We start from the raw sequence: 19,958 nt of genomic DNA on the forward strand, positions 1-19,958 counted from the left end.
CAGATGTTAGCTGCCTCATGCAACACGAACAGGTTGGCCAGTCATTAGTAAACCAGTCTTGCGTTACTAAACTACCCACACCGTGTATACAGACCAACCCTTGTATACAGACCAACCCTTGTATAAGTCGAGGTGTTTTAATAAACTTATAACTCGTTACTCACGTGTAAACAAACCAACCCTTGTATAAACTGAGATATTTTAATTAGCTTATAACTCGTTACTCACGTGTATACAGGCCAACCCTTGTATACAGACCAACCCTTGTATAAGTCGAGGTGTTTTAATAAACTTATAACTCGTTACTCACGTGTAAACAAACCAACCCTTGTATAAACTGAGATATTTTAATTAGCTTATAACTCGTTACTCACATGTATACAGACCAACCCTTGTATAAGTCGAGGTGTATTAATTAGCTTATAACTCGTTACTCACGTGAGGACGCTTCCACTCAAACGGCCTGGGGGGTGAGCGGCTGAAGAAGATGGACGAGTCGACACACGGGAACTCGGGGTCCTCGAACAGGATGCCCTGCTGCCGGCACTGGGCTCTGATCTCATCGGCGTTCTGGAACTTGAGACCCACAAACGGGTTCTTCTTCAAAACTCGGGTCGGCCGACCCGCCAGCTTGGGTTGTGGGTCGGGGTCGATGATGGGGCCGGCTCTCCTCCCGGTACTCGAGTACTGACCCGGGTCAGCTCGACCGTCGTTGATGACGTAATACTGAGATCCGCCACCGGAAGGCCTTGAACCCCCTCGGTTGCCGCCCACGTCAAACTGTAAACTTTTCCCGCCAAAGTTGTCCCCAAAGTCAACATTGAACTGTCCGCCGAAATCACCGAACCCCCGGGAGCCGAAGTTGCCGAAATCTCCAAAGTCCGAGGACGGGGCGTAGCCTATGCTGGTGCCCCCGGGTCCACCCACAGTGTAGGTCTTGGTCTGGACTTTGGGCGGTCCAGTGCCGTCAGACACGTAGGTACGGACAGTCCGTGTCTTGTAGTAGTTGGACATGTTTCACCAGCTGGATGCTGCCGCACGAACTAACTCTACACACGGCAATAAACAAATGGTTTAGCTATATCTTCAATACACCAGCACTAATGCTTCTTATAAAAACACAACCCTGACACTAAAGTAACTTAATAATCTTTTAGAGGTTTGTTTTCTCTCGCCAACGCCGTTAGTTCGGGGTTTAAATTAAGGTTAGGCTCAGGATTAGGTTTGGGTTAAGGCCTAAGTTCAAGTATTTCGTTTCTGCATCAATAAAAATAAAAGATATTTGATACGCGCTAAGATTGAATAGGGCCCCGTAAAGGTATTGTAATCTGGAATCAAGCGACCCAAGCCAATGTATTGTTATCAAGAACCTATATATAGAATCTACTTATGTGCACTCAATGTTAAAATCAGCTCGGTGCTTTCGTTACAATTTTAATTAAAATCACAGCATAAAAATATAAATCGGCGTTATACTAAATTTAACTAAAAATAATCCATAATGAATACTTAAACATCATAAATACTTAAATAATCTAAATCACATATCAAACAAAACAAAACAAATCACATATCGATTATTCTAAAGTAGAACTTCTATATAAATTGCAATCTGGCATATCTATTTACCTAAAACAATAAGTAACAAAATAATTTGAAACAGAAAGAAATCCGTCTGTAGGAAACTCCCGGTGAAGTGTGACTCGGCAACACACATACACACACACACAAACAACGGCGGGGTACACACCTACAGACCGTGCCAGGAAATGCCAGAAGAGTTACGGCACTTGCTGCTTACCTTGGTAGAGCTTCTGCCGTGCCGACATGACAGGAGATCTCGGCGTGAGTTTTGGTGAAATTCACTTTCATGACCTACTGGGTCAACCCCATTTCACAAAGTAGGGATGTCAGCATTCGTGCACTTGACACACTAGCAACATACACCAAAGCCTGCCCCGCCCTTAAGTACAAGATAAGTGAATACTAGTGTACAGTTCAAGACCATAGCACGCGACAGTTAATTACGCTTAAAAACGGAAGAAATATTTAGTTCCTGTTTACGTGCTCGTATGCTGAGGTCTCTGTTGGGAAGATTTTGTTGCTAGCATTACACGTTCTAAAAATAGTCAGCCAATACAAACATACCGTATAATAAGCTTCTTAAACGTTAAAAGTTAAGTGTTCGATCAACTTTATTAAAATTTTTTATCCAAAGTTAAACAGTTTTAATAAAATTGTTTATTTTGAATTCGTTTAATAAATAATGCTAAATATGTGGACTAGGCTATGGGCAACTTCAAATAAGACATTTAAATACGACACGGGGCATCACCATATATATATATATATATATATATATATATATATATATATATATATATATATATATATATATATATTTATTTATTTATTTATTTATTTATTTATTTATTTATATATATATATATATATATATATATATATATATATATATATATATATATATATATATATATATATATATATATATATATATATATATATATATATATATATACATATACATATATCGTATCCATTGTTATATTACCAGCTAATTCTGCATATTTTTATCTGTAAATAATATACGGGTTGCACGTGCATGTGAAGTTTAATTAAAGAACAAAAGAAACCTTTTTTCACCTGGGTACCACGTGGTACAGCTCCAGGTAGCATCACATTCACAAAGGTAAATGAAAAAACATCACCAAGGTTAATTATGGGGCAAATAAATAATGGAACAATACGCTCTTGAGATACCCATTAATTGATAGCTTCTGCTATTTTCTTGCTAGCGCCGAAAGAAGTCTGAGGGGATGGGGTGGGAACTCAAATAAGACTATATATCCGCTGTCATGTCTGGTGTAAGTTTTATACCAGCGTTCAATAATAACACAATAATGAGAGTATTTGTAAAATCAAGTATATGTTTGGCAGTAAAAAAAAAAAGTAAAAAAATTAATCAGTGGAGTAGGCAGAGGGATGTTGAAGGCACTTACACCCCCCCCCCCCCCAGAACGGAATGGGGAGAAATTACTTTATATTGAACATACATATCTTCACCAGTGTCCCCCTCCCCCTGAGGTTTTAAGTGCCCCCTCCCCCGATAAAAAAAAGTCTGAAAAAACACCTCTTCATAAATCGTTGTGACAACTGTCTTAAATTTTATTATAGCAAATTTACCATATATGTATTTTTTATGGGATTAAGTATAATGTAAATGTATTATTTTGTTAATATAGCATATCTATACTTCTATTTATTATGCATGTAAAGAGAACTATAGAATTGAGAGCAAGTTTATAAACAAATCCTGTTTAAAGCCACTGATATAACTTGCTAATCACCACACTGACAGTGGATGCTCCTTAAAAAAACATACAGCCTAACTCTACCCTTACCCCTAACTCTAACCTCTATTATAGAGCTCTCTTTGTGAAACACAGTAACAACTGTAATCGATTGCGTGTTTTACTATCTGCACGGCTGTTGTGCTAGTCAAACCTAGGATATGTAGAGTGGCTATGATGTTGCACAAGTAACCCCATGTGAAGGCTGGATCTGAATCTTACAGTGTTGGTTTAGAACCTGCAACCACTAAGGAGAAGGTAGCTTCGGGTTTTACTAACGACAAGCAGGCATTAAGCCAGGCAGAACAAAAGATCTAGAATATATAACGCATCTACATGTAGAACAAAAGATCTAGAATCTAGAATATAACGCATCAACATATAAAGAAAAAGATCTCCAATATAACGCACCTACAATTAGAACAAAAGTTCTAGAATATAGCAACAATAAAAGTGTTTACTAAGCAGTTTTTGTTTGTACCCCTGATCTACATATTGTGAAGGCAATTAACAAAACCCCTCGAATGTATCCGTGCCAATCTAGCTCTGCCATTAGAAAGATTGGTTTTTTTTAGTCACAGAGTTTGTCGACTGGAACATTGAGACATCAGGGGAAGCTATCAACTCCAGACTCACGTAACAAATGTGTACATCGACACACCAATGGCGTAGTGATCTATTTTAGCGCCCAGAGCGAATTATCACTTTTCTGCCCCCTCCCCACATAATGTATATAACCTTTATATAGTTATTCGCGTTAGTAAAAAGGCGCCCCCCCCCCCCCCCCGCTCCTGTCATTTGGAAAGGTTGGGGCGCTTGTTACAGGCAATATTATTAAAATATATTATACATTTTAATATATAATTAATCTATAATATATATATATATATATATATATAATAAAATTAATATTATATAATAACATTTTTTATTATACAATTATATATTATATTTTATTTTATATTATTATTTTGAAAGCTATTTTGAGGCGGCGCCCTGGGCGGTCGCCCCACCTGCCCTCCCCTAGCGACGCCTCTGCGATACAAATAACACTTTGTAGATAAACTCTATTATACGTTGGACGATTAATTTTTAAGATGAGAACATAATTTTACGTTTAGAAAGTTTACATCTTTGTTTTGCTCATTAAAGCTGAATACAATTTAAAGAATTGAGTAAACTTTAACACATTTTTCCAAACTGATGCAAGGGAAGAAACTGATTGTGTCTGACACAGCGCTACTAAACAACATCAACATTTCCAACACCATTCACGCTCCATAAGACTGACTGGCGGAGACCGTAGTGTCAATACACTGCTCTCCCTCACTCTTCTCTCTAAAAGTTATATAACTTACAATGAGGGCGTGCGGAGTAGAGGAGGAAAAGTCTATGTAATCATAATAAATTGTTGATAAAATCTTTTTAGAAATATTGCAAGCGATAAAATTATAGTTATATTTGTAAAAATTAAAGCCTTGTGAGAACTATCGATTACACATTTCTATATTTTTGTATCTGCCCTCGACCTCTCCTTTGAAGTCAACCAGAATAAAAGTTTGAACAATTGTTTTACATGATAAAATACATAATAGTGATCTATGGTTTATAGCGTAGTATTGTATTTATATTAAATAATATAACATCATCAATCACTACAACACCCTGACTCTACTAATCCACATCAAAAATAAAAGCGTTTGCCAAATTACTATTATACGAGCCGACCCGCTGCGTATCATACGCCGCTATTTAGTTGTTTTTTTTTTTCTACTTTTCAGTAATTTATAATTTGTGAATTCGACAGTAGCAATGCTGCCATTGAAAATATTTGCTTAAAAACACTACCCCCCCCCCCCCCACGTGAAAGCAGCCTCCTCTTAGTTACCTCCTCTAAGTTTAAAATCGTTTCAAACTAAATTATCTGCCCCTAATAGCCGTCACCAAACCCGTCTCTGTGATTGTAAAATGTAAACAGAGTGAACACAACTCACCAGACAATGTGGGGGCGGGGTGGGGGTGGTTGTGATATTGATATAGAGGAAGAGAGGGGACTGTAAGGCGAGGTTGCAGCTTGTTTTCTAACGGCTCGAAGAAGAGAATTATATATATAGATTACTTATAATTATTTCATTGACTATTTATAGCCTTAATGAAACCGGAAGTAGTTTTGTACTTATTTCACGAATGTTATCAAATATTCAATTTTGGTTGAAAAATATACTTTTTGGCAACAAAAGTTTGGAACCATTTGAAACCAGATTTTCAAGTCTATTTGTGTAGGAACTAGGGGATGTTTGCATGTAATTGTAAACAATCGTTAATTTGTACAGAGTTTAAATTGTGTACATAAATAAAGGCTGACTTGGGGTATGCACAAAAGTAGATTTGTGTACGCACAAAAGTTGTGTACAATTGCAAGTTGCCCTGTGTAAATATCAAGGTAGACTTGTGTACATAAATACAAATAAAGGTTGACTTGTGTACATGTAGGATTGACCTGTGAACACACAAAGGTGAACTATCGTCCACACATTGAGTAAATTAAATGCTCAGCTTGTGGGGTTTGTGTTTATTTCGCTAGGGTATGTTGTTTTTGTTGTTGTTGTTTTTGTTGTTGTTTTTGTTGTTGTTTTCCATTTTAATATTCATGCGGACGTTGACACTTCTAACACTCTTGTTTTTTTTCTCCACTTTCAATTAACCTGTTTAAAATAATGTTTTTTTTTTTTTTTCGAATACAACGGTCCAAGGGGCAAGTGAATTAGAGTTAATTCGTGTCTATGACCTCGGCATATGAAGGGATAGTGTAGTCAGCGCTATGCCCAGCCGCCTTTACCTTCCCTAAGAGCTGGGTGGACTCACTCACTGACCCGGATTCGAACTCGAGACTTTCGGTTAGCCGTCGTACGCTCTACCGTTCGACCACGCCGTGCCATAAAATGTATTTTTACTTACATGAAAAATGGGTAAATAATTTGTTTACAAAAGTTTGTTTACTTACATGAGGAATGTATAAATAGTTTTTTTTTTAAAGTTTACTTACTTGAAAAATGTGTCAATTGTTTACAAAAGCTTGTTTACTTATGTGAAAAATGTGTAAATAATTTGTTTTAAAAGTTTGTTTACTTACATGAAAAATGTGTAAATAGTTTGTTTACGAAAGTTTGTTTACTTACATGAAAAATGTGTAAATAGTTTGTCACCAAAAGATTGTTTACTTACATGAAAAATGTGTAAATAGTTTGTTTTAAAGTTTGTTTACTTACATGAAAAATGTGTAAATAGTTTGTTTACAAAAGTTTGTTTACTTACATGTGGACGCTTCCACTCGTAAGGTTTGTCCAGACGTTTTGAGAAAAAAATGGAGGCATCCTCACAGAGGAACTGCGGATCTTCAAAGAGAATCCCATGCTGCTTGCAGTGGGCGGCGATCTCACTGGCTTTCTGGGTCTTCAGGTCTGCGAATGGGTTCTTCTTCTCAGATCTCGTGCCCCGCCCAGCGATGGCGTCCACTCCCCTGGTCATTGTCCTGTCTGCTGCTCTACCGGCCGTACAAAGCACAGGTTGTGTAACCCAGGCGGTGCTAGCAGAGAACGCGACTGTCCCGTGTGGCAGCGGTGTGTGGTTGCCGCGGGGATATCCTGCTGTGGTTATCGCGGGGATATCCTGGTGTGGTTATCGCGGGGATATCCTGCTGTGGTTATCGCGGGGATATCCTGGTGTGGTTATCGCGGGGATATCCTGGTGTGGTTATCGCGGGATATCTGGAGTGTCTTTATGACGTCCTTAACGCAGACGACCAGAACTTGAGTGGATGAGGTACCAACGACACCAGGTACCAACTACACCAAGTAGCAACAACACCAGGTAGCGACTAACAGGTAACGACTATTGCACGCAGACCCTAAACTCAACCTCATATACCCAGTTCTTTTTTTTTTCTTTCAATAATTTCCGCGATCTTTTTTTTTTCTGTTCGGCGGATTTGTTAAAAACATAAAACGCACGCGACAAAAGCAAAAGAGATAGACTTGCGTTTTTAAGTCTTGCAAAACGAATGATGGGTTGATGGTGGGGGGGGGGGGAGCCACCTCTCTATCGCAAATTTAATGACCCTCCTCCCGGCACACTTGGCGGATAACCAGTCAAGATGATGAGTTTTGTTTCAAGTCACGTGATGGAGGGGGATTCTAAAACTGGCGAGATGCGGGGCTGAGGGCAGCCGCCATATCAGTGTTTACATATATGTTGTGACCAGACTCTGGTCACTATACGACCAAGGTCCATTTGTAACCGTAATTGTCACTCTATCCCCCCCCCCCCCCCCAGTCAACCATTCACTAGTACACAACATAATCTCATCAATGTACAGTTAGACAACAATATAGGCCTACAGCACCATCCATATGTGCAGCGGACCGTAAGATCCTTGTATTCTCTACTTCACTTACCCTACATGACATTTATCCGTATAAGACTGGATTCTCTGAGTACACTCAGCTATAAGGGGTACCTGACTGCTATTGGGAGAGTAAAGCGGCTGGGCTGACTTTAGATAATTAAAAAAAAAAACAGCACTTAAAGAATTCTACCAGATCTGCCTATAGGACCTCATGTCAGAAAGGTTTTACATTACTTTACCTTTATTTACTGTGTAACTGGGTCATTAATTTTAAAAGGGAGAAGATTGATTTTGAGAGCAATCACGATAAACAAATGGAGGTCAATGACCCCGCACACCTACAGTTTGAGAGCGTTCTCAAGCACGTGTTTACTGATCCATAGCACACGAGCTCGCGCACATTCCCAGGTGTTCTAAAGACAGCTCCCCTCAATACCTGCTCGAACAGAGATATTACCCGTTACGGTGGCAAGAACCGCAACTCGCTCTGTACTCGTTTCAAGAAAAGGTAACTCTAAAAAACCTTGAGATCATCAGCACTAAGAGAAATAACTCTTGAATTCCGCCTCAGTGTGTTTTATCAATATATAAACTCAGCATATTTTAGTCGCTCTTCATAAAAAAAAAATGTTTTTGCTTAAAAATATTTGAAAATAATTTTCATTTTTAAAAAAATTATTTGAATGTCCAAGAACAAGGGAAAGAGCGGCCGTGAAGATCATTTGAAGGTTTAAATTAACCACAAGTATTGACTGACAAAGAATTAATTCTTCTTCTTTAATGTTCAGCAGAGTTTCTTACAGGCATCTCTTTGGAAGAAAATCTACCGCCCCACCCGAACGAAATAAAATTTATATAGAAAACATAATTTTACTAGTGTCCGCCCTCCCCCAGAAAATGTTGTCCCCCCGTCTCTCTCTTCCCCCCCCCCCGCAAAATATCAATTGTGTCCCTGTCCCCCCTCTGTACACTGTTGTCAACACAAGCAAGCCAAATTATACCCTATATACATATATATATATATATATATATATATATATATATATATATATATATATATATATATATATATATATATATATATATATATATATATATATATATATATATATATATATATATATATATATATATATAAATGTAAGATCTCTGAGCATGTCTCAACCAATGTATTTCCCGTAGCACCGACATGTAGGTGTACCGACAAATTTGGAAGCCATCAACAGGAGTGTGAGTGTAACAAAAAAAAATTTATTGTAGAGGAAAATAAATAGGTGAAGCCTAGTTTGAGAAAAAGAATGTGTTCGGTGAGGGGTCGGGGTGGTTGCGAGCAGTGTGAACTACCGAGTCAGCAGAGAATTCGTCAAGGCCATGTTTATTGATTTACCATCCGTTGTTGTTGTTGGCACACAGGTAGGGATGTTGCTGGTGGAGTGGTAAAGTGTGGGGGTAAAGTGTGGGGGTAAATTAAGGAGTAAAGTGTTGGGGATAAAGTGTGGGGGTAAAGTGTGTGTGTGTGTGGGGGGGGCAGTGGCGTAGCGAGGTCGGGTGTCACCCGGTGCGGCACTTAATGGTGTCACCCCCCCAGAGGCATAGAGACCCTTCCCAGGGACAAACCCTCGAGTTTTCGATTTGCACCCCCCCTCAAACTTTCGATTTGCACCCCCCCCTCGAGTTTTCGATTTGCACCCCCCCCCTCAAACTTTCGATTTGCACCCCCCCCCTCGAGTTTTCGATTTGCACCCCCCCCTCAAACTTTCGATTTGCACCCCCCCCTCGAGTTTTTCTCTATATGTTTTGCTATTTTTTGCCTTGGTGTCACCCCCCTAAATGGTGTCACCCGGTGCGGTCCGCACCCCCCGCCCCCCCCTCGCTACGCCCCTGGGGGGGGGGTAAAGTGTGTGTGGGAGGGGGGGTTAAAGTGTGGGGGTAAATTGGTTGGTTCGTCGTTTATGGGATACAACATTTAATAACTCTGAAAAATACATATTAATAACCATGAACACATTCACACACATTTTATTTAGCAAATATAAATATTATTATATTTACATTTCCCATCAAACTTGTGTACAGAGGTTTTAAACCGTTTTTCTGGCTTAAGATATATTACCATCTCGGCCATTTTATTGATTTAAAAATTAAAGATCTTTTAATGTCTAAAAGTATTGAATAAGCATTTTCAGATAGACATATATGTAAGAAGTTTTAAGAAAATTATAAAGTAGGCTATAAATTAATTGCATTATTCTCACTGAAAAACAAATTAAAGTCAACCAGTCGCATGATTAATGGGAGGCAACCGTGAGAATAAAATCAAGGGACGCTACAGCGTTGCTATTAAACGTAGTAGGAAACGATTTAAAAAGAAAAACAGTACTGTAAAAAAAAACTCTTGGAGATTCTAATTATATTAATTTGTTTAAATGATTTATTTTACCCTTTGCCTTGTTTCATACTTAACGTTCGGGATATTAACACAATATCAGTGCACTATTGCATCGAATTCAAAGCGTGGCATCTGGCTTTTTGTGAGTGACAGTGGTAGATGATCTAAATGTATTAATGTCATCAAAACTAGCATGTCATCATATGAAGCCCAGAGGCGTAGCGACCCTTCCCAGCGCCCGGGGACAAACTTTCAATTTGACGCCCCCCCCCCCCCCATATATTGTTTATATTTATAATGCAAAACTGCAGCTAAAATGAGCTTTTAATTTTTTTTCAACCAATTTTGGCGCCCCCTAGGGTCGGCGCCCGGGGACATATGTACCCCCTGCACCCCCTTCGCTACGCCTCTGATGAAGCCAACTACCCCTCAGCTAAATTATCGTCATGTGTATGTCAGTCTACGCTTCTTTCTTGCGGTTCAATTTAGTAATGACGCTGATGACGGCTCCTTGTAATGATTTTTTTTCCATTCCCAAGTCTCTATTTTTTAAAACCCGTATACACATAGGGCCTAGTGGCTTATCTTACACACCTCGGATATTCTCTCCCCGGGTGTACCTACAAATCAATAGAGAATTAGTAATTACTAGAGTGTCGTCAGATGCGAATCATCGGAAAATCCTTCTGGGAAATCCCAATTGAGCTGTCACCCCCGCAAGAAGTCAGTCTATCCGAGAGTCGACCAATGAAAATGGACGAATGATGTTTGCCCCATTTAGGTATTTAGGTAGGAGATTCCCTTTAGTGGACGAGTCTACCTGTTCGTTGACACTTCCGCAATCAGGTCAACAACCAAATCGCCACACCTTTCGTCGTTACTCACCTGTTCACGTGTGTTATAATATAACAGTAACTATAATGTGTTATTTGTGATTTATTCTAATATTAAAATGGCAGCAGCTTATTCCCAAAAGGTCAGCGGCCGACTTGGGGCACAAACTCAGAAAGTAAGTAGTGGCTCGCAGCCAAATCTGACGGGCACGCTCAATCGCACCCAAGTAGAGCGTCGCCCAGCTCAGTTTATTTCGGCTAGGAGTCGTCTCGACTCCGAAAGCTCACTTCTCGATGGGCGGTCAAGCCCGAACACTTTAAAACGTACGGCGAAATCTCAAGACAGACTCAACAGTTCAAGCAGCACCCTCGGGGGCAGCAGGAGCAACTTAGCTCAGCTCAAGCCCGGCCAGAGGCCATCGTTTGATGACGATGGTCGGAACAATGCTCCTTACCCACAACAACCAGGAAACAGCCCCAACTACACAAATGTGCCAACGTACAAAAACAACAGCTACAACGATAACGACACGTACAGTCAGGTGTCCAGAGACAGGAACTCTCACAACAGCACCAGCAGTTTTTCTAGTGTGTCGTCTAGGGAAGCTGCAGCTAGAGAACCTGCAGCTAGAGAACTTGCAGCTAGAGAACCTGCAGCCAGAGACCCTGGTGCTGTCCCCCGCTCCATCCCAACAACACCCACAACCCCCTTAGTGCAGGACAGCAAATTTCATGAATTTGAGAAAGTGCGAGTGGACTACATGAGGCGAGGCAAGCTTTATGAAGACACTGTATTTCTACCCAGCAATACATCTGTTTATTTCAGCAGAGAACCTCCCATACCTCTGGAGTGGACCCGGGCCAAGGTAAATATTTTGATTTATTAACAAGAGGATCCAGGCCTAGAGTTGACACACAATTCCAAAAACACATTTTATAATTGAGATTGATTAAATTTGGCTTAAATACTTAAATGAATAGTTGGGACAGCGTGGCCAAAGTGGTAGAGTGCTAGGTTGCTAACCCGAAAGTCTTGAGTTTGAATCCTGGTCTAAGTCAGTTGACCCTACCACCCAGCTCTGATCAGTGTTTCTTCCAGACTTTTTTCTCCGGGGGGGGGGGGGGGGCGGCGGACAGTAGTAAAAGTGTATGTTTACTATATAAATTCCACCTCGTTTGGAGTGGCAGAGCCCCCCTGAAGAGATGCCTGGAAGAAACTGGCTCTGATGGGTACCTACCATGAGTTAGGGAAAATAAAGGTGTCTGGGCAAAGTGCTGATCACACCTTTCTTTCATATGCCGAGGTAAAAAAATATATAAACTCTATTTCATCTGCCCAAAGGATCACTAGGTCTGAAGAGGATTCTTTACTTTTTTACTTTTACTTTACATAGGCCTAAAAATACCTTTTTTCAGTTTCCATTTGATGAACTATAACTATATTATTCATATTTATATTGCTGATACCAGTAAATGTATATTAAGTGTTAGTTTTAAGGGTTGGATGAATCCATTCTAAAAACAATTTTTCTTAGCCAGAAGCAAGGCCTGCGTTAAAATATAACCCTGTCTAAATAACATGTAATCCTACTCTTTCTTTCTTTATTCATGTTCAACTTATAATTCAAATAATTTCCACAGGATATAGCTCGTAGCAACAGACAAGCAGCCAAATTTTTCTTGAACAACATAGATAACTTTGACATTGTACAAGGAGAGTTAGGTTAGTGATAAATTATTGCTTGTAAAAATTCAGATATAAACACCACCAGACTGTTTAATGATTTTTCCCCTCCTCTCCTGTCCCCCAACATCATAAATTCACATATTGGCACAAAAAGTAAGACTTCCCCTCCTAAAATGACATCCTTCCTCAATCTACCACTTCCTGAAAATAACAATTTTTCCTTTTTTAAAAGCCATTATTTCTTGAGTCTATAAATTAACTTTTTTATCTATAATAATTTACATAAAGAAATCTGTTAAAAATATGAAAAAAAATACAAAAATTCAGTTTTAAACATTTCTTATTACAGTGCAAAAGGGTTGTCACACTTTCTAAACCCCTCCCCCCTTGGCACAAATCCCAAAAGTTGGAACCCCTCCCTCCCCCTAGTAGTGTGATGTTGTTTATCATATAGATCAGGGGTCTCCAAACTGCGGCCCGTGAGGTCCTATCATCCGGCCCGCAGAGATCTTTTTGTCCAGGGAAATAAACGTTTGTTGGAGATGGCTGAGGAACTTTACTCAGAAAAATCACGACATGCCTGGAAGAAACTGACCCCCAAACTGAAATTTGATAGTTAATACGGCCCTCAGACTGAAAAGTTTGGAGACCCCTGGTACAGATGAATTATTGGTTGTGAAATCACATGTGTACCGTGTCATGTTTTAGGGGACTGCTGGTTCGTAGCTGCCTTAGCAAGCCTCGTCAACCCAGACCATCGTGCCTTGTTTGAAAGAGTTGTACCTCCTGGCCAAAGTTTTGTAGAAAATTGGTATTCTGGTGTCTTCCGCTTCAATTTTTGGCACTTTGGTCAGTGGAAGCAGATTCTTGTGGATGATCTTCTGCCAACCTCCCGAGGAAAACTTGTGTTTGTACACAGCACACAGCTCAATGAGTTCTGGTCTGCCTTGATGGAGAAAGCTTATGCCAAGTGAGCTCAAACTTTTTTTATTTATAAATTATGGGAAAAATCTCTTATATAGCTTTAACATTTATAAATAATTGATTTGTAAGATAAGACATAATCTCTTATACACCTTCAACAACATTTATAACTAATTGATTTGGAACATAAGTGCCTAACAATTTTAATTTTAGAATTTTTAAAGTTTAATTTTAATATTTATCTGATTTTAAATTATTCTATTTAATTAATGTGTTTTAAATTATTTCAATTATCTATTAACTTTCAATAATTTCCAACTGTCTGGATACTTGAAGCAAGGAAATCATTGACCAGTTGCTTTTAACTTTTTACTTATGTTATAGAAAACATTGAAGCCTGATGTTTAAACTACAGACTATAATTTTATCGCCTTTATTTAAACATTGTTTTACTGTTACAGGCTGTATGGGTCATTTGAAGCTTTAAAAGGGGGACAACTGATAGATGCCTTGGCAGATATGACAGGTGGAGTAGCAGAACATTATGATATTAAAGGTGCTCTGCCCACCCTGCCAGCCAACATAGTGAACATCTTGTACAAGGCTCTAGATCGCATGTCATTGATAAGTTGTAACATTGATGTGAGTTGATTACACTGATGTTAATTGGTTGAATTAAGACCAATATAATGACTGGATAAAAAATATATTTATCAACACATACTCTGTTATAAACATGTAGAATTAATAACATTTAAAAATAAAATTTAAAAAGCATGTATTATAATAATGTTTGGTTAATTTAGAATTTTTTAATTTAAAAAATAGCTATTTTATTTTTTTAAATCTTCAAATATAATGGTTTTTGTTACCTAAATATTATGGTTTTTGTTACCTAAATATAATGGTTTTATTACCTGAATAGTATGGTTTTGTTACCTAAATATAATTGTTTTTGTTACCTAAATATAATTGTTTTTGTTACCTAAATATAATGGTTTTTGTTACCTAAATATAATGGTTTTGTTACCTAAATCTAATGATTTTCTTACCTAAATATAATGGTTTTGTTACCTAAATATGATGTTTTTTTTTACTATTTCTAGAGTCTTCAGACAACAACACTTGCTAATGGCCTGGTGACTAGACACACCTACAGTATAACAGACCTTAGAAGTGTAAGATTCAATAACTTAACAAAGAAGTGATCCCTCTTTTAGTGTACTAAAAAGCAATACCTAAATGAATAAGTGGCTTAAAAAGCTAATATAGTTTACAGCTTGATAAATTAAAAAAAAAAATACTTTTTTCTGTAAAAACCATATTTTTCCCCTAAAGATCCGTACTGGCCAGCAGCCTGTGAACCTGATCAGGTTACGTGACCCCCTGGGTCACAATGAATGGCGAGGCAGATGGAGTGAGAGGTCAGTTGTTTTCTGTCAGAGACTAAAAATTTCATTAAATAAAGGTTTTTTATAGCATTATTAGTTTTCAATTTGTGAAAAAAAAATTAATTTACTTTTATATATTAAAAAACGGGTAGGCCCTATATCTATTATTGAATTTTAAAAAAGACAGGTATATCTATTATTAAATTAAAGAACAGGTAGGCCTATATCTATATTGTAAATGTTTTGCAAAGACACACACTCAAAGACTAAATTATTGAAATGTTTGTTCTTATAATTTAATCCATATACAAATGTAACCCATTTTTATCCTGATGTTTAGATCTCAAGAATGGCAACAGATCTCACTAGATGACAAATCAAAACTTGGCCTCATTATAAGAGATGATGGAGAGTTCTGGTTTGTTTTCTTATTTTCATATTTATTTTTCACTGACTACTTACTATTTCCGCTTAATTAAATCTATGCAAGAAAAGCCACTTAAGTTGCTATTATATTAAAGACTTCATTTTTATGCTAAAATAGCTTAAAATGAAATGTTATTTATCATGAAGCTTCAAGACAAGCTGTAGTAGAGTTAGATTTTTTCAGTTGCCTTCTTTCTCCCTCTCAGAACTGATATGAACAAAAAATTGATTTTTTTTTAAAGATTTAAACTAAAAACATTTATATTTTATTTACTTTATGTAAAACATCATATTAGTTTCATTTTGTATGTTCTGTTTGCACTTATTTAGGATGGATTTGGAAGATTTCCTGGCCACTTTTGACACTCTTGAAATCTGCAACTTGCCAGCAGATGCTCCACTTGACGTGCCAAAAAGATGGCATACAGTGGAGCATCATGGGAGGTGGATTGAAAGTTTCAATGCTGGTGGACGACCAATCAAAGAAGGTGATGAACTCAGCAAAGTCAACTAGATTTATTAGCATAAGTTTATGCTGTCATTATGTACAACACTTTTCAACTTCTAACTTTCATTTGAAACATTTCAGCTGAGACTGAGATTTATGCTCTCTAATATTTTTAATAAAAAATGTGAAGAAAGTTTTGATTTTTGTGACAGGAACCCACTGGTCCAACCCACAATATCTACTGCAGCTCTATGAGGTGGATGAGGATGAACAAAACCTCTGCACTGTTATTGTTCAGCTGATGCAAAAAGATCGCAGAAAAATTAAACAGAAAGGAGAGCAGTTCTTGTACATTGGTTTTTGTATTTATCCTGTACGTTTTCAAACATTTTCTGCAACATCACCTTTTTGTTAATAATTTTCCTGTTATTAAACTTGCCAGTTAAAAAACTTATTTATTTTTTGCTGATAGTTAAGAAATGTCAGGTATATTTAGATTTGTGTTCAATGCAGATAATAATATTTTATTTATTTACAATCATCTTTATGTGCAAAATATTTTTATTTCAGTGTGAGAAAGGCTACTCTCTCCCATTAAATAAAGAATATTTTGACCACCATAGAGAAGTGGCCAGCTCTGGGTCATTCCTCAACGCTCGCCAGATAACCAAGAGAGTGAGCCTCCCACCTGGGGAATATGTCATTGTTCCCTGTACTTGGGACCCTAATGAAACATCAGACTACTACATCCGTTTCTTCTTTGAGAAAAAAAATATGGCTCAGTATGTATTAAAATAACTTTTCTATAAACCTGATCTGTAATTTTCTTTATGTAGTTAAAAAATTATTTACTACAAGTGATGCATGACTTTGCCTAAAATGTACTTAAAAAATTAATTACGAGTGCCTGGAACGTTGAAATCTTTCTTTAAGGTACTGTGATGACAAACCAGAAAAAACAGATGTTTCCCCTTCATCTCCCCTTCCTGAGCCTAAGGCAGTGGAGGAAAACTTCCGAAGTTTTTTCTACAGGATATCAGGAGAGGTCAGTTGTTGAACCCAATTGAACTTATTTCTACTGAGATTATTTCATTTTATCTTTACATTTTTGGGTTCACAAAAACTTTTTTCTACTCACAGGACATGGAGCTGAATTCATTCGATCTCTGTGATGCTATCAATGAGAACTTGAAAAGAGGTATTTTAAAAAAAAAATTTAGCTACTTAATAGAATTTCAGTTTGCCTGTTGTTTTGTCATATAGTCACAATAACTTTTTTATTATCTTTTTTGTTACAGATTCATATCATTATGATGTGAGCCTTGAAGCTTGCAAATCCTTTGTTGCTTTAATGGATGTATCCTTTTTCAAATGTGAAAATTTGTTGCCTGGCAATTAAAACTATAGTTAAAAAACTGATCTTTTTATTTTTTAATATAAGAACAGATTAATACAAAGAACAAATTATTAAAATATTGTTTAAAAAATGTAAATGTTTGTAACCTTGACATAGCCGCAGTCGGATGGCAGTGGACGCATTGGATTCCCTGAATTCCAGGTGCTATGGAGTCACATCAGAAACTGGAAGGTCTGAAACTTAAAAAAAAACTATCTTCAAATAATTTCTTTTCTTGTTTTATTAATCTCATTAATCTGAGCTTATGAAGGTAGTGTTACATGTGGTTTACACAAAGTTTTGTTTTTTCCACAGAAAGTTTTCCTTGAAAATGATGTCAACAATTCAGGTTTGATCGACTCAAGAGACTTGAGACCATGTGTCAATGCCCTTGGTTAGTCACATTTTGTTTTTATCCTAACTTTTCTTATGTAGTCAGAAGTTTACTTGTATGTTAGTGTTTATTTAAAATCTGTTTAAGTTTAAATTTAATTGATTTTATCACAAATATTATAATTGAATGGAGCAAGTAAAAATGTGTATATTTTTAACAGGTTACAAAATTTCAAACAAAACATTGGCGTCCCTTATCTTTTGTTTTGCTGATAAAAGTGGGAAGATCAGACTGGATGATTTCCTTATGCTAATGAGTCGGTTGATGAAATCTTTCAGTGAGTTATTGCTTTTTTTTAAAAAAATGTTTTAATTTGTGGTTTATAAAGTTTTATGATGTTTTTGTCAAAATTTTAATTTTTTTTTTACACATTATACTCTTGTTAATTCAGACACATATCAAGAATTCCAGAAAGATGGGGTAGTAACTCTCTCACTAGATCAGGTGAGATTTACTTGTTATTTATTTATTGATTTGTTTTCAATTTTATTTGTATATACATATTTTAGAAAATGTAATTGTTTTAACTTTGTCCTGGTTTAGTGGCTGGAGAAAAGTGTCAAGTAAAAATGTACTGGCTCAAGTTTCTTCAAGGAACCCAGTCTTCAATACTGCTGGCTTGTCATGTGCCTATTTTATTATCTAATCCAAGAGAGATTTTTTGATTTAAAGGAATATTTTTCATGTTATGTAACCGAAGAAGTACAATGTTATGCCTGTATATTGAAAGCATGATTTACATTTGCATGAACTGCTCAATACTAAGATGTAGACCTTTATTACAATATTAGTATTTTCAGCATAATACTTTAAGAAGTAATTATTGTTTTGCTAAAAAATATTATAGGCCTACTTAAGTACTTTTTTCACATGACATTTAGGTTTTCAATTTTTTGTTTTTGTAAATAATACATCTATTTAAAACAAGAATTTTAAATATAAAATATCATTAAATATATTTTTTAAACATTTTTAAATAAAATATTTTACTTGTTTGTAAATAAGGTTTAATTACAGAAATACCTTGAATTTTGCCTTTAATTATTTAATATATTTTAAATTTATTTGACAAAATATTTGGACAAAGTAATATTAAATTACTTAAATTAATTCCACTAACATACAAATAATATTTTGTTTAAAAAATGCATAGTTCTGTATAAATGAATTTACTAATTTAAAAAACTAAAAGGAAATTAGATGTAGAACACTATTTACATCAACTTAAGCTAAAAGGCTGTCATTAAATGATGCCACATTTATTATACTGCAGTGCTAATTGATAACTAGTATATATTCAAACCTCCAAATTTGTTCCAGAGAAATTTGGTCATTTTTTTCATTGCGATTTTGCACAGGTACATCCAGATTTTCATCTTCTTGAATGTTCAAATAACTAATAATTTTTCTAACAGATATTTTCTCCAAAAATCTGGTCATTTAAGTTCTAGAATTATGTTAGCTCAAAATCTAGTGAGTACAAAACATTAATACTTTAAAAAAAAAGTTCACAAAATTGTGAAATTAAATAGTAGGGTGCTGTGGCCTGCAATTCAGTATAAACAGGTTTAATTTCTGTACAGTATTATATTGCACATTGCAAAATTTGCTATTTTTAGTATTCACCATTAAAAACATTTCATGCGCTGTGAAGAATTAATACTTGCTGTCTTTTTAAAACAAATTAAAATAAGGGACATCCATATTTATTTTGCTTCCCATAATGCCTTGTATATATGAGCTTGCCATAATTTATCAAGTAGGCCTACTGGTTGTGATATCAACTCTAACAATATTTCACTGTGTTGTATAGAACATTCCATTTTTTATATTTCATATTTTAACACCCTGAGATTTGTTTAGTTGCATTTATTTATAATATAGTAGTTTTAGCAATTAAAAACTGATCACACTTGTAATTAGAATAATCTTCAGAGATCTGGTTTTTATATTCTTTGTTCAGAACAAATCTCTTATTAGGCTGATATTTTTAAAAGCACAAATTTAGTTTTTTTAAATAGCTGTAACATTCCAGTTATAGAGCTGTCTAATGATACATTCTGTGATCATGATAAATTTTCCTCAGTTCTGAAAATTTCTGTGTAAAATTTTTTGAGTTAAATTTCTTGTATTTAAAGTAGAACTGTGGGATCATAAAGAAATTAGGAAAAATAAAATATTTTTATAACAATTGAGTTTTCTTGTTCATGAATGAATAAATTTTACTTTGACATAGAACATTTACTTGGAACGACATATCAGTTTAAAAAAATAACAAAAGACAGAATATTAAA

General features: G+C 36.2%; 2 protein-coding genes across 5 annotated transcripts in view; one reads left to right on the forward strand and one right to left on the reverse strand.

Annotated features, from left to right (window-relative positions):
- LOC131940140 (calpain-B) overlaps positions 1–6,952 on the reverse strand; it is a 56,085-nt gene extending 49,133 nt beyond the window's left edge. For 2 of the 4 annotated variants that reach the window (XM_059298747.1, XM_059298729.1), the window contains exons 1-2: positions 1,802–1,955; positions 439–1,049 (exon numbers count right to left, since the gene is read on the reverse strand). In XM_059298747.1, the coding sequence (XP_059154730.1) occupies positions 439–1,014 (576 nt within the window). In that variant the 5' untranslated portion in view covers positions 1,015–1,049; positions 1,802–1,955. Of the gene's footprint in view, positions 1–438; positions 1,050–1,801; positions 1,957–6,686 lie in introns of those variants that run through there. The other 2 variants (XM_059298737.1, XM_059298776.1) reach the window with 2 other exon arrangements.
- A 4,019-nt stretch (positions 6,953–10,971) lies between these two features.
- LOC131940168 (calpain-9) lies at positions 10,972–19,827 on the forward strand. The gene is made up of 18 exons (XM_059298795.1): positions 10,972–11,864; positions 12,640–12,721; positions 13,394–13,655; positions 14,071–14,251; positions 14,716–14,787; positions 14,948–15,033; positions 15,341–15,418; positions 15,757–15,914; positions 16,087–16,247; positions 16,445–16,656; positions 16,808–16,919; positions 17,015–17,072; positions 17,173–17,231; positions 17,394–17,462; positions 17,586–17,664; positions 17,825–17,941; positions 18,056–18,108; positions 18,208–19,827. The coding sequence occupies exons 1-18, from the start codon at positions 11,118–11,120 to the stop codon at positions 18,229–18,231; spliced, it is 2,610 nt and encodes an 869-aa protein (XP_059154778.1). The 5' UTR covers positions 10,972–11,117; the 3' UTR covers positions 18,232–19,827.
- Positions 19,828–19,958: the final 131 nt, after the last annotated feature.

This window comes from Physella acuta, unplaced genomic scaffold, assembly GCF_028476545.2.
Source record: "Physella acuta isolate Inbredline_101_S28 unplaced genomic scaffold, ASM2847654v3 ptg000021l, whole genome shotgun sequence".
NCBI lineage: Eukaryota > Metazoa > Mollusca > Gastropoda > Physidae > Physella > Physella acuta.

Coding starts and splice junctions, on each gene's coding strand:
- LOC131940168 (XM_059298795.1), top strand. CDS start 11,118: ATGGCAGCAGCTTATTCCCAAAAGGTCAGCGGCCGACTTGGGGCACAA. Junction 13,656..14,070: donor ATGGAGAAAGCTTATGCCAA/GTGAGCTCAAAC, acceptor TTACTGTTACAG/GCTGTATGGGTCATTTGAAG. Junction 17,942..18,055: donor TCGGTTGATGAAATCTTTCA/GTGAGTTATTGC, acceptor TTGTTAATTCAG/ACACATATCAAGAATTCCAG.